This window comes from Brassica napus, chromosome C4 (assembly GCF_020379485.1).
Source record: "Brassica napus cultivar Da-Ae chromosome C4, Da-Ae, whole genome shotgun sequence".
In the NCBI taxonomy this organism is placed as follows: Eukaryota; Viridiplantae; Streptophyta; class Magnoliopsida; order Brassicales; family Brassicaceae; genus Brassica; species Brassica napus.
The window spans coordinates 16,925,288-16,942,827 of record NC_063447.1 but is presented as its reverse complement, the minus strand read 5'-3'; the positions used below and the strand labels follow the sequence as shown (position 1 = coordinate 16,942,827).

General features: G+C 38.1%; 4 protein-coding genes across 4 annotated transcripts; all 4 read left to right on the top strand.

Annotated features, from left to right (window-relative positions):
* Positions 1 to 3,641: 3,641 nt before the first annotated feature.
* On the top strand, positions 3,642 to 4,589 carry LOC106441625 (probable leucine-rich repeat receptor-like protein kinase At2g28990). Its single transcript, XM_048755542.1, has 4 exons — positions 3,642 to 3,782; positions 3,867 to 3,993; positions 4,066 to 4,131; positions 4,396 to 4,589. Exons 1-4 carry the CDS (start codon positions 3,642 to 3,644, stop codon positions 4,587 to 4,589), a joined length of 528 nt encoding a protein of 175 aa, XP_048611499.1.
* Positions 4,590 to 5,756: 1,167 nt separating this feature from the next.
* Positions 5,757 to 6,724, top strand: LOC125575502 (probable LRR receptor-like serine/threonine-protein kinase At1g07560). Its single transcript, XM_048754487.1, has one exon. It carries the CDS (start codon positions 6,145 to 6,147, stop codon positions 6,700 to 6,702), a length of 558 nt encoding a protein of 185 aa, XP_048610444.1. The 5' UTR covers positions 5,757 to 6,144; the 3' UTR covers positions 6,703 to 6,724.
* A 55-nt stretch (positions 6,725 to 6,779) lies between these two features.
* On the top strand, positions 6,780 to 7,280 carry LOC125575163 (probable LRR receptor-like serine/threonine-protein kinase At2g28960). The gene has a single exon (XM_048754488.1). It carries the CDS (start codon positions 6,780 to 6,782, stop codon positions 7,278 to 7,280), a length of 501 nt encoding a protein of 166 aa, XP_048610445.1.
* A 527-nt stretch (positions 7,281 to 7,807) lies between these two features.
* On the top strand, positions 7,808 to 9,705 carry LOC106443330 (probable LRR receptor-like serine/threonine-protein kinase At2g28960). Its single transcript, XM_048755541.1, has 8 exons — positions 7,808 to 7,827; positions 7,905 to 7,982; positions 8,036 to 8,208; positions 8,315 to 8,538; positions 8,631 to 8,757; positions 8,854 to 8,919; positions 9,012 to 9,201; positions 9,291 to 9,705. Exons 1-8 carry the CDS (start codon positions 7,808 to 7,810, stop codon positions 9,703 to 9,705), a joined length of 1,293 nt encoding a protein of 430 aa, XP_048611498.1.
* Positions 9,706 to 17,540: the final 7,835 nt, after the last annotated feature.

Genomic DNA, 17,540 nt, shown 5'->3' with positions numbered 1-17,540 from the left:
ACTGCACAGGACCACCAAGTTCCAATTCTCTTGCCAGGTGAATAACAAGATGCTCCATAACATCAAAAAATGAGGGAGGAAATATCTTCTCAAGGTTGCACTGAATCACGGCTATGTTAGTCTTCAAATTTTCAATACCTTCAAGAGTCACTGATCTCGTGCATAAATCGCGGAAGAAACCACTTATCCCTGCAATTGCTTCATGAACATTTCGTGGTAATAGTTCCTTGAAGGCGAACGGAAGGAGGCGCTGCATCATTACATGGCAATCGTGGCTTTTCAAGCCAGTAAACTTTCCTTCCTTTCTGTCGATACAGTTACGCAAATTTGATGCGTAACCGTCTGGAAATTCCACATCGTTTGAAATCCAATCAAAGAACGCATCTTTTCCCGCTGCATCAAGTCGGTATATGGGAAAAGGAGCCCTACCATTCTCATCAACATGAAGTTCTGAACGAGCACATATATCGACTAAATCCAGTCTTGACTTCAAATTATCCTTTGTTTTACCTTGAACATTAAGGATCGTGTTCATGAGATTGTCAAAAAAGTTCTTCTCAATATGCATGACATCTAAATTATGCCTTAGCAGATGATCCTCCCAGTATGGCAGATCCCAGAAAATACTTTTTTTGTGCCAGTTATGTAGTTCTCCAACAGCATCTACCGGAAAACGCTCATGTCCACCGACGTCTGGCGTCCTTTCTGCACCAAAATCTCTTAGTTGTATCTTCAAATCTTTCCCACAAATTTCCGGAGGTGGACTGTCAAACACCCTCTTGTTCTTCGTAAACAAATTCCTACTCCTACGATATGGATGATCAGGTGGTAGGAATCTCCTGTGACAGTCAAACCAACACGTTTTCCTTCCGTGTTTTAGTTGGAAAGCATCAGTGTTATCTTGACAATATGGACATGATAGCCTTCCATGCGTTGTCCATCCAGACAACATACCATATGCTGGAAAATCACTTATTGTCCACATTAGTACTGCCCGCATTTGAAAGTTTTCTTTACACGAAACATCGTATGTTTCAGCACCTTGAGCCCATAGTTGTTGCAACTCATATATTAGTGGCTGAAGAAACACATCAAGTGATCTCTTAGGATGCTCTGGTCCGGGAACGAGAATCGAGAGAAAAAAAACTCTCGTCGCAAGCACAAGTTTGGGGGTAGGTTGTATGGTGTAAGAATGACGGGCCATAGAGAATACTGTCTTCCACTCTTGCCAAACGGACTGAAACCATCAGTACATAATCCAAGGTAGACATTTCTTCTCTCATACGCAAAGTCGGGATACTTTGATTGGAAATGCTTCCACGCTTTTGCATCTGAAGGATGTCTGATCTCACCATCTGTTGAGTGCTCCGCATGCCATCTCATTGGTTGCGCTGTGCGTTCAGACAGATACAACCTCTGCAACCTTTCCGTCAAAGGTAAATACCACATCCTTTTATATGGCACTGGAACTCTTCCACTCGTATCTTTATAACGAGGCTTTCCACAAAATTTGCATGTAACCCGCTGTTCATCCGCCCTCCAATAAATCATGCAGTTGTCGCTGCATACATCTATTACCTGATACGATAAACCAAGACCAGCTACGAGTTTCTGAACCTCGTAGTATGAACCAGGAGCTACATTATCCTCGGGTAGAATACCTTTTACAAAATCAGCAATCGCATCCACACAGTCTTCAGCCAAATTATAATCTGTTTTAATGCCCATCAATCTTGTAGCAGATGATAAAGCTGAATGACCATCTCTGCAACCTTCGTACAATGGTTGCTTTCCAGCATCCAACATATCATAAAATCTCCTAGCTTCTGCATTGGGTAAATCTTCCCCTCTAAAATGATCATTTACCATCTGCTCAGTACCTACACCATAATCTACATCCGTTCTAATTGGTTCTTCTAATCTAACCGCTGGCTGAGGTTCGCTAGTACTACCATGTTCATAATCAGTTTCCCCATGATGATACCAAATTTTGTAACTTCGTGTAAACCCACTCAAATATAGATGAGTCCAAACATCCCACTCTTTAATAACCTTTCTATTTTTACAATTAGAGCAAGGACATCTTAACATACCTGTTTTTTCTTCCGGTTGTCGGTGAACTAACCCCATGAATTCGGTTATACCTCGTTGGTATTCTTCCGTAAGCAATCTCGTGTTCGGATCCAAATGAGGTCGATCGATCCAAGAACGAAAATAATTTGAAGAAGACATATTTTTTATGAATCAAATTCGTGTGTAAATAGAGTAAGAGAGAGGATGAAGATGTGGAGTGAATGAAGAGGAAGAGGAGTGCTTGTATTTATAGTTTAAATCCTTCCGACATACCGAGGAAATTCCGACGGAATTCCGACGGAAAAGGCTAGTTCGTCGGAATTTCCTCGGAATTTTGTAAAATCCCCCAACGGCTCTCCAACGGCTATAATATTTCCTCGGAATTCATCGGTTTTTTCTGCAACCTTCGTACAATGGTTGCTTTCCAGCATCCAACATATCATAAAATCTCCTAGCTTCTGCATTGGGTAAATCTTCCCCTCTAAAATGATCATTTACCATCTGCTCAGTACCTACACCATAATCTACATCCGTTCTAATTGGTTCTTCTAATCTAACCGCTGGCTGAGGTTCGCTAGTACTACCATGTTCATAATCAGTTTCCCCATGATGATACCAAATTTTGTAACTTCGTGTAAACCCACTCAAATATAGATGAGTCCAAACATCCTACTCTTTAATAACCTTTCTATTTTTACAATTAGAGCAAGGACATCTTAACATACCTGTTTTTTCTTCCGGTTGTCGGTGAACTAACCCCATGAATTCGGTTATACCTCGTTGGTATTCTTCCGTAAGCAATCTCGTGTTCGGATCCAAATGAGGTCGATCGATCCAAGAACGAAAATAATTTGAAGAAGACATATTTTTTATGAATCAAATTCGTGTGTAAATAGAGTAAGAGGGAGGATGAAGATATGGAGTGAATGAAGAGGAAGAGGAGTGCTTGTATTTATAGTTTAAATCCTGCCGACGGAATTCCGACGAAAAAGGCTAGTTCGTCGGAATTTCCTCGGAATTTTGTAAAATCCCCCAACGGCTCTCCAACGGCTATAATATTTCCTCGGAATTCATCGGTTTTTTCCGAGGAACCCATTTTTCCTCGGAATTTCCTCGGAATATTCCGACGGATTGATATTTCCTCGGAATTCCGTCGGTTTTTTCCGAGGAACCCATTTTTCCTCGGAATTTCCTCGGAATATTCCGACGGATTGATATTTCCTCGGAATTCCGTCGGTATATTCCGAGGAAATTCCGAGGAAACCCAATTTTGTGTTTCCTCGGAATTTCCTCGTAAATTCCTCGGGATATTCCGAGGATTTCATTTTCCGTCGGAATGTCCGTCAGAATACCGATGTTTTCTTGGAGTGTGTCTTTAGGTAAGTCTTCAGCCATTTATCATTAGAAATATTATCTATCAATAGATTTAGTTGCAAAAACAAATGATTTAGCTTGCAGATTTAAACACCTTACCAAGTACGGCCACAGTGGATGGTAGGCATGCTAGTCAGTCAGAATCATCATTCTTATCGAAAAAGATTAGGTTTACGTATGCTGAGGTTCAAGAAATGACATATAACTTAGAAAGAGCTCTCGGTGAAGGAGGGTTTGGAGTCGTTTATTATGGCTGTGTTAATGGTAACCAACAGGTGGCTGTTAAATTGCTATCTCAATCATCATCTCAAGTCTATAAGCATTTCAAGGCAGAGGTACTCTTTTTCCCCACTGGTCTTCTATGGAATCCACTGACGCGTATATAGTGCATCAGTAATAACTAATAGATGATTAAATAGGTGGAACTACTTATGAGAGTTCACCACATAAATTTGGTGAGTCTTGTTGGATATTGTGATGAAGGAGAAAACTTGGCCCTAATCTACGAGTACATGCCGAATGGAGGCTTAAAGCAACACTTGTCAGGTAACTGGAAAATAATTAGTCATTTTAAAAACTATGAAAATGACGTCTTACGTCTATGTTTGAATAATACAGGAAAGCATGGGAGATTCAGTCTGAGCTGGGAAAATAGAGTGAGAATAGCTGTGGATGCAGCACTAGGTATGCAAAAGATAAGCGTTCAGAATTTGAGACAATTATTTAGTTACCAATATTGACATTTAATAGAATTAGTTTGTGTTAAAAAAAAATAGAATTAGTTTGTGTTTTTCGTGTGAATGCTACAAGAAACCTTACGTTACCACATCCAAATTTTAAACGTCATGTGTATGCAATGGAAACTACACACCTAAAGCACTCTAGGAATTGCTTAAATCAGTTATTCATTTGATAAAAATACTTATTAAATTTTTATTTGTTATCAAGGCTTGGAGTACTTACACACAGGATGCAAACCACCAATTGTTCATAGAGATATTAAATCTACAAACATACTTCTGGACCAACATTTTCAAGCCAAACTAGCCGATTTTGGGCTTTCGAGATCATTTCCCACTGGAAATGAAACACATGTGTCAACAGTTGTTGCTGGCACTCCTGGATATCTTGATCCTGAGTAAGTCTTATTTCACATCATATGCTAGTATCTAATACAAAATTTTCCTTTAAATATAAAGTAACCACAAAGAATCTATTTTGCATTACGTTCTCTGTGTCATTATTTGCAGGTATTATCAGACAAATTGGTTGACAGAAAAGAGTGATATATATAGTTTCGGAATTGTGTTATTGGAGCTCATTTCAAACCGTCCTATAATTCAACCATCCCGTGAAAAGCCTCACTTAGTAGATTGGATCAGCTTTATGATTACAAATTGAGATATTACAAAAATTGTGGACCCACAACTCCAGCGAAATTATGATATTGGTTCCGTCTGGAAGGCCATTGAAATAGCAATGTCATGTGTCAGTCCTTCTTCCACAGGAAGACCAAACATGTCTCGAGTTGCTAATGATCTAAAAGAATGTTTGATGTCTGAAGAGTCGAGGGTAGGAGAGAGTCAGGACATGGAATCACAAAGTTCTATGTATTATAGCAGGGACATTAGCGAGATGAGCCCTAAAGCTCGCAAGCTCGCCAAATATGTATCATCACATGTTTCTTTTCCATGAATCTTCAAGTTTGTATTGCAAGAATTTTTCTTTTAAATTCTACCTAATGCTTTCACTAAGAACATGCGATACTGAAGTTTATGTATGCTAAATATATTTGGTGAATTTTTCTTTTAAATTCTCCTGTGAGATGATTTTACTGGTGGGTTCACCAGGCCTTGTTTCGATTTCACCATCCTTCTCTAGCAAGAAGTTTCACTACCAAGTATCAGTTTTAGTTTTTTCACCAGTTTGCTATCTTATGGAGCGGTCTGTACATGGTCTGAAGATGCAATCGAGATTACTCATATTTTTCTCTTAGGTGAATACTGGCACTCAACGTCACTTGTGACTATTTCTCAGCTGCTCGACTTTGTCGTGAAAGCTTTATCGACGCAATCAAGCTTTGTTCTGATTTCGCTGTCATCTTCTCTTGAAGAACTATCTATCTTTAACTTATTTTGTTAGAGTTGGTTATGTTTTTAACCTAAGATGATGGCTAATTCCCTCAGTTTATTGTAACCGAACAAGTTCAAGTTCAGTACGAATGAAAATAAGTTATGTTTCAAAAAAAAGAAGGATGCTCAACAAAGTACTCTTAATTAAATAACACATTGAGGAATAAAGGTTGTAAGCACGTTGTGTGGTTATGGTGACCAGTTATCCAGGTTGTTTCGGTTCTGTCAACAACCTTTTATAATACAAATTAAAGTCAAAACTCAACGATCAACCAACCTTAATCTTGACTTAAAAGTGAAGGAGGAATGAAACAAGCGACATCTGTTTTCTTCTTGTCTTAAAACCCCTCAAAAAATGGAGAGTCTACAAGGCCTTTTGCTAGCTCTGTTCATTGTGGCTTTTGGCGTTACTTCACATCTAATTCAAGCTCAGCCTGATCCAAACGGTACACTCTTTATAAACACTTTGCATTTTTCTTTAGCAAAAAAAAAAAGACACTTTGCTTTAAAATGTCTTGAAATTTAAATTCTCTTTGGTTCTTTTATATATTCGACATGGGTCTCTATGTCTCACTTACCAGATTTCATCAGCTTGGATTGTGGATTACACCCTGCCGCTTCTCCCTATACCGAACCATTAACCAAATTAACATACACATCTGACGCCAACTTCACTCAAGGTGGTCAAAGTGGTAGAGTCCAAAAGATTTATGAAGAGGACTATAAGCCCTTCACAGTTCTAAGATATTTTCCAGATGGTATACGAAATTGCTATAATCTAAAAGTCACATCAGGCACAAAATATCTTATCAAAGCTCTCTTCCTTTACGGGAATTATGACGGGCTCGAAACTGCCCCGAAATTTGATATGTATCTTGGTCCTAACATATGGACAACGGTCGATTTAAAAAGCTCTTTAGGTCAAGGAAAGGAGGAGATCATACACATACCAAAGTCAAGCTCGTTGCAGATTTGTCTTGTTAAAACAGGGAAGACTACACCAATTATTTCAGCCTTGGAACTAAGATCCTTGAGGGATGATACTTACGTCACTACAAACGGCTCCCTGAAGCTCTTGAAACGCTCATATGCTTCTGATTTTCTCGGTCCTACTATAAGGTAATTTTAAAATTTCTTACATTACTTGCAAGCAAAGTTTTTGTGAAGACTATAAATGTTTGATAACTGTTGATCGTTATAATGTTCAGGTATCCTGCAGATGTATATGATCGTGAATGGGAGCAGTTAAGTCTTTCGTTCGCGTTTAATTTTGTAAACACAAGTCTCAATATAAATGCTTCTACTCCTTACGAGCTACCACAAGAAGTCATCTCAAAGGCAGTCATTAATAAAAACGTGACCGAGAAGTTAACTTACGAATGGACCATGGACGACCGGGAGGATCAGGCTCTCATATATCTACATTTCGCTGAGATACAAACACTTCGAGGCAACGACACAAGAGAATTCGACATTGCATGGAAAGGAAAGGACGAAAACTTTACAATTTCAGCTTATCGCCCTCAAAAGTTACAACTAGAGACTCTATACAACACATCGCCTATGAAATGTAGGTTTCTTGGATGTACTGTGGAGCTGGTTATGACTCAGAACTCAACTCTCCCACCAATGGTTAACGCCATGGAAGCTTACAAGATTATTGAGTTTCCAGATGCTGAAACTAATCCAGAGGATGGTTAGCCAAATCAATAATCATATTACCATTTGTTTCTCTCAATATTAATATGTATGGTTCTTTGTAATAATTTGGGTTTTATTTTTTTAGTGGCTGCGGTACAGAATGTTCGAGATACTTATGAAATTAGTAGAACTGACTGGCAAGGAGATCCATGCGTTCCTCAGATGTTCAAGTGGGAGGGTATAAACTGCAGCTACACAAATACTACTATTCCGCCAAGAATCATTTCCTTGTAAGATTATCTAATCATTTATTTAATAACTTTTTCGATGTGTATATCTCTAAAAATGTTTTCTATGCTGCTCTTGTAATCAGACACTTATCATCAAGTGGACTAGAAGGGGTCATAGCATCTAGCATACAAAATCTAACCCATCTACAAGAACTGTGAGATTATAATATCCTTAAAACTGAATTTATTTTGGTTATAAGCTTTTGTATTGCTTCTTATTTTTTTTTATCTTATTCTGCTAAAAGGGACTTGTCGAATAACAATCTGAGTGGAGAAGTGCCTGAGTTTCTAGCAAACATGGAATCACTGTTGATAATGTGAGTCTTGTTGAACAAGGAGTGATCATATATTTCATCATGTATATAATAATTAATGTTCTACTCTGTTTTGGCAGAAACTTAGGGTGGAACAGTTTAACCGGTCCAATTCCTCAAGCCCTTCGTGATAGAGAAAAGAGAGGCCTCAAGTTGACGTAAGTTTCTTCATAACAATATTCATTTTACGGATGATTTGTATTCTAATAAGGTTCTTGTCCACAAGTTTTCATGGAAACCCAAATCTTTGTCTCTCTGACTCATGCAACAACAATAAGAAGAAAGTCTTAGTACCAGTTATAGCATCGGTTGCTTCAGTAGTGGCTCTTATCGCCTTGTTGGCTCTCTTTTTTGTTTTCAGAAAGAAAGCCCCTGTATCAGAAGGTACATTGATAGACAGAATCATCTATAAAGAAACACACAAGGCTTAATAAACTATTAAGTTTCATGGTTAATGATAATGGCATTGTTTTGATCTTTCCATGTACAGGCACAGCTGCGACACGCGAGTTACCAAGAAAGTCATCGATATATTCCAAAAAGAAAAGGTTCACTTATTCAGAGGTAGTAGGACTTACGGACAACTTCAAAAGAGTTCTTGGAGAAGGAGGGTTTGGAGTTGTCTACCACGGTTCTTTGAGTGGTACCGAACCAGTAGCTGTTAAAGTTCTCTCCGAGTCATCAGTTCAAGGCTATAAGGAATTTAAGGCAGAGGTACGTTCACGTTTTTCGACTTACATAATCTGAAAAAAATACTTGGTTAATGTCTTATTGAAAGTTTCATATTTATGAAATGGATCTAAAAGGTGGAGCTTCTTCTAAGAGTTCATCACATAAACTTGGTAAGCCTTGTTGGTTACTGTGATGAAGGAGGCCATTTGGCACTTATCTATGAGTACATGGCTAATGGAGACCTTAAACAACATTTATCAGGTAACTAATCATTTATACAAGACCTGTCTTTATTAGTCCATGAATAAATAATTTTGATGTCTTCAACATGTATGGATTCAGCATTTTCATTTACAGGAGAATCTGCTCGATCTACTTTGAAATGGGCTAGTAGATTAAAAATTGCTGTCGAGGCAGCACAAGGTTACTTCTTGCAAACCTAACATTGCAAAGATAATAGCAAGTTTACTATAATGTTGCATTGTCTCAACATAAATATGTTTTTGTGTCCGTAGGGTTAGAGTATTTGCATGTTGGATGTGAGCCGCCAATGGTTCATAGAGATGTCAAAAGTACAAATATACTATTGGACGATCGTTTTGTGGCCAAACTTGCGGATTTTGGACTTTCAAGATCATTTTGTGTCGGAGCTGAAACTCAAGTAGCAACAGTAGTTGCAGGAACACCTGGATATCTTGATCCTGAGTAAGTGCTCTAATAATTAGAAAACAAATCTAACTTCAGTTTTTTTTTCTGTTCCTTCATTAAGTTCCATAAAACTCTTTATTTTGCAGATATTACCAAACAAATTGGTTAAATGAGAAGAGCGATGTCTACAGTTTCGGTATTGTACTCATGGAAATGATAACAAACCGGTCTGTGATTGAACTAACCAGAGAAAAAGCTCATATAGCAGAATGGGTAAAGATTCTAATAAGCAGAGGAGATCTTGAGAAAATCGTTGACACAAACCTTGGTGGAGATTATGACTCTAACACAGTATGGAAGATTCTTGAATTAGCAATGTCATGCGTGAGTCATTCTTCATCTGATAAACCAACCATGTCCAAGGTTGTTAACGTGCTGAAAGAGTGTTTGATCTCTGAGAATTCGAGGATAAAAGGAGGACAGGTTCAAGATGATGACTCAAAGAACTCGTTAGAATTGAATGTTGATTTTGGAACCCAAGTGACCCCTGATGCACGCTAGGCCTTGACATGAGTCATCTTTATCTTGTTGTTACATAACAGAAAATTGTTCTGATGTGTTTCTGTAATGTTTGTTTTTGTGTGTTCTTTTTTCAGATTGGTCTGAATAACTGGTTTGTTTTTTTTTTTTCTTGTTCTTTGAGTTATCTTCATTTTTTTTGGACAAGTTGTCTTCTTTACTCATTTATATTCACGTCTACACAAATAAATGATCATAGTATGTGATGTCAAAAAAACAAAAATGATCATAGTATGTCTTCCTTTATTTGAAAAATGATCAATGACATTTTCATAAATATTCCTTTGCGTATAATTTGTTGAAAAATAATGTGAATCATATGTATGATTTCCAGTGTTTAAAAAAGTGTTACAGGCCGTTGAGTCTTTGTCCGTTTAGCTTTATTTTTTTTTTACTTGGTTTAAGCCCTGATCCGAAATTTGATGATCCCAAACTGTGTCATGTACCCAGGACCTCGTAGTCCAGTGGTATCCTCTTTGGGGAGGGGAGGTGACCGGTTCGACTTGCGGGGAGGGGGAGGTGTGTCCAGGGCCCGTAAGAAGGTACAGACAAAGGCTGGCGCCGGGCCTAGGTGGTGGGCCGCAAGGTCAACACCTGGTTAATAAAAAAAAAAAAAAAAAAACTGTGTCATGTTAAAGAAGCTTTTATTCTAATGATTTTATAGGGTATATTAAAAACGAAATTTTACAGATTAATGAAAAAATGCTTACAAAAGGATGATGCAAAGAATATCGTTAAACATGTTTTTCAAAAGAACAGCTACAGACGTGAATTATATAAAGTAGATAAAACTGTTATTGTTGAATTGTCTATAATTTTTTGAATGATATAACTATCTAGCGTTACACTACAAGAAAACATGACCTTAACGACTACAGTATTAGTAGCCTATTGGTCGTAATATAGGCTTTACGACCAAAAAGCTTCGAAAAACGATTGGTCGTTAGAAGCTGGTCGTAAATAATTATTCGAGGCACATTGGTCGTAAAGTTACGACTAAAGACTTTAGTCGTAAAGCAGACGTAAATGTACGACTAAGTAAATTGGTTGTAAGTTCAACATAAAAGTATAGTCGTACATGTGACGCACATTTACGTCTCGCAAATTAGATGTATATAGGTCGTAAATTTACGACCAATTTGCTTCTATGTCGATGTTTATTTGTCGAAATATAACGACTACTTTACATCAACGTTAGATGTTCATTGGTCGTAAATTAAGCCTTTTATTTATTTATTTTAGAATTTTGTATTTGATTACGAATTTAATATATTAATTAAAATCAAATATTTAAATTTATTTTGATTTAATTTTTAAAATTTGATAAAACTAAAAGAAAATATCTAACATTCAGAAATATAATAGTATTCATAATATAAAAAATTCATAATACTAATTAACTAAAACCGAAAAAACTAAGTGTTAAGATTTATTTCGTCGAAGAGGTCGGAGCTATGCTCATCCGCACGTCGCTCTAAATCTGCCTGCTCTGCCGGAGTGGGCTCGGGGACAAAGCTTGGACGTAGAGACTGCCACCTAGAGGCAAAAACCGGGTTGATGTTTGGGGTTGTCTCTATCATCAAATCGAACATATTTGCCATAAATGCAAATTTGTCCCTGTGATTTGCTATGACTTCTTTGGCCGCAGTCAAATCCCTACGGAGAGAAGATTCTTCTTCCATTCTTGCAGAGTGTTCAGCTCTTGCCCTCGGGACATCGTTGACAAACCCGATCCCGATAATACGTCCCCTTTTCTTCGGGGCAACCTTCAATTAATAAATAAATATTTAATTAGTACATATGTAAAACTAACTTAAAGAATAAAAAATGTAAATAAACATATATATTTAAGAGATCAAATTTTTAACCTGCTCAAAAATTTTGTCTTGTTCGACAGTGGACAGCTGGACCGGTGCACCTTCCGGATTTTGTTGCGACAACTGAGTTTGGACCTCCTGGATGCGAGCCTCAACAGTGTTGTAGATCCTCTCTGCTCGAGGATGCGAGAAGGTGCCATAAGAATGCTGGTGTGTCGTCTTGTAAATTCGGGCCAGAGATGGTGGTGTTCCTTCTTGGGCAGCCTGTATAAAAAAAAAAAATTAAATTAAACTCACGCATTAAATAAATAGTCAATTAATATATATTTAATAAAAATTAAGAAAGATCGAAGACTTACAATTTGTAGTGTCCTCCCAGCGTGTGGAATCTGTCCGGAAGTATGAGGTACTGGCAGGTTACAATCATCATCGCGGGTCAACCGAGCCGTAGAGCAAGTGAGAGACCTCTGAACTGACTTCGGCAAATTCCAATAAGCCTTCAAGCCCTTCCAAACGTCATTGCTGAGGTATGCTTCTTTTGCGTCGTCCCCCAAACCCCTCCACTTCTCCTTCCAATCACCAACAATGTTCTTTAGGCGAGCCATCGCCTTTTTGTAGAACTCTTCCTTCACCTTTTCGTTGACAGCAATGGACCAATTCCATTTTTGCTACAATAAAAAAAAATTAAATAAATAATTATTTTTAAAATAAACAATAAAAAATGATATTTAAAACTAACCGCGAAGCACTTGAACCAAGTCCTCCGAACGTGGTCAGGTGTAAGAGACCAATTCGGATGCGCTTCCCGGAAGTTTGTCCTGATGATATCTCCAACACGCTCTGTCCCACACAATTGTCCGTCGAAAACTACAAAATTTGAAAGAATACATATATTTAGAGCAATTGTATAATTAGTATATTTAAATGCAATTAAAACTTTAATAAATTAAAAATTACCAGTAAGTGTGGGGTGGTCGATATGGGTTGATGATTCGTAAACCTTCTCGTCCCGGCATCTGGAGAAGGTCTTCCACTGTATATCTTGCATATGGTGCATTCGGTGGCACCATCAAATCTGGATGAACAAATGCAGGAGCCGGAGCTGCTGCGGGAGCCGGAGCTGCTGCAGGAGCTGCTGCAGGAGCAGGAGCTGCTGCAGGAGCCGGAGCAGCTTTGGGTGGGTGGACTGCTGCTGAGGATGGTGTGGAGAATGATGCTGCTCATTCCGAGGCTGCTGTGGAGGCTCATCGTACTGGGGAAAGAATTGAGCAGGGTTATCGAACCGCGGATAGTAAGCTTCAGGGTCATATGCCTGTGGAGGCACATACGGATCGGCATATTGGCTATCAGGCACATTCTCTTGGCCGGATGCAGTGCCGGAAGTAGAAGCCGATGGATCCGACTGTGGAAGAAAGTTACTCGCGTAAGAGTTTCTAGGCGTAAGGTTCCTAATTCTCTGTCTACCGTTAGCCATAGCAATATTGTCAATCTGAAAAAAAACAAACATAAAAAATACATGGTTATAAACAATTCAAATTTATTATATAAAAATAATCTAAACATATTCTAATTTGATCATAATCTAACTCCATCCTAATATAATTCCATCCTAAAAATAATCTAAAAAAAACCTAGAGAGAGATGGGAGGTCGTTGTTAGAGAGAGGGTAATGAGCAACTAAATGGCTTCGCGAGGTCTGCCTATATATAGAGTTTTGCTGTTAGTCGTAAATTTGTTGTAAATGTACGACCAATGAGAGACGAGCAGTCGTAAATAAGTCGTAAGTTTACGACTAATGGGGGACCAAGATTAATAACGACAAATGAGAGACTACTTTTTTTTAAGACCAATCAGATACTAGTGGTCGTAAATAACTCGTACATTACGACCAATAAGGGACGCAGTCTTTACGACTAATTAGGGACTACCGTTGAAAATTTGAATAAAAAAAGAAGAGAAGAAAGATACCTAGAAACACAGGTGGAAAGAGACAAAGCGAAACCTACGTAAAACATACGTAAGTCTCGCCATATCTTCAACTACATGTTTTATGATTTGATGAGGAAATTGGTTTGGAATTGTGTTTGATTTGGGGAGCAAAATGGTGAGCTTTTATAGGAAACTGCCGGAGGCTTTACGACTAATAAGCGTCGTCTCGTTTCCATTTAGTCGTAAATTAGAAGTAGGTAACGACTAATTAGCTTTGTTATCTTTTAGACTAGTTGTAACGGAGCCGTAATTTTCGACTACTTAGCTTCGATACCTTTTATATTAGTCGTAAATTAGTAGTAGTTAACGACTACTTAGCTTCGTTATCTTTTAGACTAGTCATAAGAGAGTCGTAATTTACGACTAATTAGCTTCGATTTTTGTTTTAACCCTAAAAACCGAAACCCCAAACCCCAAATCACAAACATCATAAGTTATACTCTTCCAAACCCCAAACCACAAACCTCAAACATCCTAATTGAACAAACATGATCGGATAAGTTATATAAATATTATATGTAATACAGAGTGTTTAATAATACAATAGAAACTCGATCACTCATCATCAGAAACATCATCCACTTCATCGTTTTCTTCAAATTCATCTTCGTGGGCTTCGTCTGTTGCATCGTCTGGAATTTCTTCATATACCTGGTTGTATGGATCAACAAGTAAGATATCATTTGTATCTTGCTCTGGTACTTCTACTTCATTTACGGTATCTTCTTGTAAAGGTGGTTATTCATCAGTCAAGACTCGACCCCGAGGTGTAACTTTTATAGCGGCTAATCAAGATATTCCAGATTGTCTAATCCTCGGATATGGAATAAAACAAACTTGGTCTGCTTGAGATGCCAATATGTAGGGTTCAAATTTGTTGTACCTCCGTGTAGCATTTATATCAACAACTTCAAACTTGCTATACCGAACACCTCTATTGACGGTGGGGTCAAACCAGTCACATTTGAAGAGAACGCATTTCAGCTTCACCAGGCCGGGGAACGCTACTTCGATGATCTCTTGTAAGATTCCATAGAAATCAGTTTCACCTTTTACACATACTCCATAGTTCATTGTTGCTCGCCGACTTTCATATCCGTAAGTGTGAAAAGTGTAGCCTCATGTGAAATACATTGATGATGTGGTAACCTTAGCGACCTGACCTTGTATCATTTCGTGAAACCACTGAGGATAGAATGGATCATCATAATCAACCTGGATCATCAACATATATATATATATATATATATATATATATATATATATATATATATATATAATATATATAACTTCATAATCAATCTTAAATATTATATTGTGATGTGTATACCTGCGTTTTCAACCACTTCACAAAATGTTGGTCTTTCCTTTTGTTGAGATCATTGGTTGATATCCCTGGTATAGCTTCTTCGACTTGGGCAACGAAATCGCTGTTTTATGCCAATATATATATCATTAAAGAGTACTATATTTATATATATGTGTGGTAAAAATATGTAACGGCCAAATTAATTTTAATTACCTTTCAAATGCCTCAATCTCCTCGCAGTTAAGAAGTATATATGTGTTGGCACTGTGAGCATCATCTTCACTCGACCAACAAACTTCTTTCAATTTCCCACCTAGACGTCCAATCTGACAGAATATGTCTGGAACATCTTCAACAATATATGTCGGCATAACACCACCATCATCATATCTGCTCGTAGTCGTTTTCCGTGTTCGGACTTGGGACCCAAAGTAGTACGACGTGAAGTGAGATGTTTCCTCATTCAAACTCCCAGCAACTATTGAACCATCCACCCTAGCCAGATTTTTGGCTTTCCCTTTCAAATATTTCATGGCTCGCTCGTAAGGATACATCCATCCATTATGAACAGGTCCACGAAGCAATGCCTCGTACGGAAGGTGGACAACTAAATGTTCCATGACGTTAAAAAATGACGGAGGAAAAATCTTCTCCAAGTTGCACATCAAGATCGGGATATTCTCATCAAGTTGTCTGATGACATCTATAGTTAAGGGGTGTGCGCTAAGATCTCTGAAAAAATTTCCGATGCCTGCAAATTTACAAGCCAACGTAATATACTTTTCATAAGTTTTTTTCCAAGAAGAAGTAATAATAGCTTTATTTGTTACCTGCAAGTGCCTCGTGAACATTTTTTGGAAGCAACTCCGCAAATGCAAATGGTAGAAGTCGTTGCATAAACACATGACAGTCATGGCTCTTCATCCCTGAAAACTTATGTCCCTACTGATCAACACATCTTGATAGATTTGAAACATATCCATCAGAAAACTTCACATCTGATGCCACCCACTTGAACAACGCTGCTTTTGCTTCTGCAGACAATCTGAAAATGGGAACCAGAATTTTCCCATCGTTTCTAATATGCAGCTCAATCCTAGAACATAATGAAGGCTAATCCAACCTTGAGTTCTTGTTATCTTTTGTCTTTCCGGGGACGTTCAACAATGTATTGATGATGTTGTCAAATAAGTTCTTCTCTATATGCATCACATCAAGATTGTGGCGTAGAAGTAGATTTTTCCAATATGGAAGTTCCCAAAATATACTCTTCTTGTGCCAATTAGCTGTGTCCTGTAACCAGCAGACATATTTACAGTAGTATGCTAATTACCCCCTTTCTTGACTGTGTCTTGTGCACCATAGTAATCAATATCCTTCTCGATTTCCTCTCCAGATAAATATGGCGGAGCGGTGTCTTGTACAACCCTTTTTGATCGAAATAATTTCTTGTTCCTTCGGTACGGATGATTAATGGGAAGAAATCTCCGATGACAATCAAACCAGGACGTCTTCCTACCTTTTTTCAGCTGAAATGCGTCTGTGCTTCCCATACAATAAGGACAAAATAGCCTTCCATGCGTCGTCCAACCTGACAACATCCCGTATGCAGGAAAGTCACTAATGGTCCACAAAAGAACTGCTCGCATTGTAAAGTTTGTTCTCGTTGAACAATCATATGTCTGCACGCCTGTTGACCATAATTCCTTCAATTCTTCTATCAAAGGCTGTAGAAAAACATCAAGGGACCTCTTCGGATGCTTTGGCCCAGGTATCAATATACTCATGAAAAGTAATTCCTTTCCCATACACATCTCTGGTGGAAGGTTGTATGGCGTTAAGAAAACTGGCCAAAACGAATATTGTCTTCCAGACATTCCAAATGGACTAAAGCCATCTGTGCAGAGCCCAAGATAAACGTTGCGGGGGTTGCTTGCAAAATCAGGGTACACCAAATTCAAGTGTTTCCACGCTTTTGCATCAGAGGGATGATTGATCTCGCCTTCCTTCTAAGTATGTTCTTCATGCCATCTCATTATTGCTGCCGTCTTTTCAGATTGATATAATCTCTTCAGTCTATCCTTGATAGGTAAGTACCACATCCGCTGGTACGGCACTCTATTCTGCCCACGTCCTTGCGGTTTATATCGTGGCTTCTTGCAAAATTTACACTCTAACAATTCTGCATTTTCTCCCCAGTATATCATACAGTTATCTATACACACATCAATCATCTCCGAAGGTAAACCAAGGCTATGAACCAGTTTCTGAATCTCATAATAAGATTCAGCACACTGATTATCTTCAGGCAAATACTCTTTAAACAACTCAGCCCATGCATCCATACAAACTTCAGGTAAGTTATGATCAGTTTTGATATTCATCATCCTAGCTGCCAATGATAATTTAGAAAGACATTCTCTACAACCTTCATAAATTGGCTCATTAGCTGCTGCTAGCATCTCATAAAATCTTTTTGCATCCAAATTAGGCCCCTCTACATTTTCTACCTCCTCTATTACTGATCTTGTTTCACGAAATGCATCTGTAACCATATCATGCATCCTAGATCTACCATATGATCCTCTTGAAGGTTAAATCTTTCAGAAGGTAAATGTGGTTCCTCTCTGTTACGAACATTTTCAACCTGATTACTACCACTAGCTTCATTCCTATTATCAGCTTCTCCGTGGTTAAACCAG

What these genes read in the sequence shown, in the direction of transcription:
- LOC125575163 (XM_048754488.1), top strand. Translation starts at nt 6,780, where the DNA reads ATGTTCAGGTATCCTGCAGATGTATATGATCGTGAATGGGAGCAGTTA.
- LOC106441625 (XM_048755542.1), top strand. Translation starts at nt 3,642, where the DNA reads ATGACATATAACTTAGAAAGAGCTCTCGGTGAAGGAGGGTTTGGAGTC. An exon ending in CTTAAAGCAACACTTGTCAG is followed by an intron (nt 3,994 to 4,065) that starts GTAACTGGAAAA and finishes TGAATAATACAG; the next exon opens with GAAAGCATGGGAGATTCAGT. An exon ending in AGCTGTGGATGCAGCACTAG is followed by an intron (nt 4,132 to 4,395) that starts GTATGCAAAAGA and finishes TTTGTTATCAAG; the next exon opens with GCTTGGAGTACTTACACACA.
- LOC125575502 (XM_048754487.1), top strand. Translation starts at nt 6,145, where the DNA reads ATGTCTCACTTACCAGATTTCATCAGCTTGGATTGTGGATTACACCCT.
- LOC106443330 (XM_048755541.1), top strand. Translation starts at nt 7,808, where the DNA reads ATGGAATCACTGTTGATAAT. An exon ending in AAGAGAGGCCTCAAGTTGAC is followed by an intron (nt 7,983 to 8,035) that starts GTAAGTTTCTTC and finishes TATTCTAATAAG; the next exon opens with GTTCTTGTCCACAAGTTTTC. An exon ending in TGCTGTCGAGGCAGCACAAG is followed by an intron (nt 8,920 to 9,011) that starts GTTACTTCTTGC and finishes TTGTGTCCGTAG; the next exon opens with GGTTAGAGTATTTGCATGTT.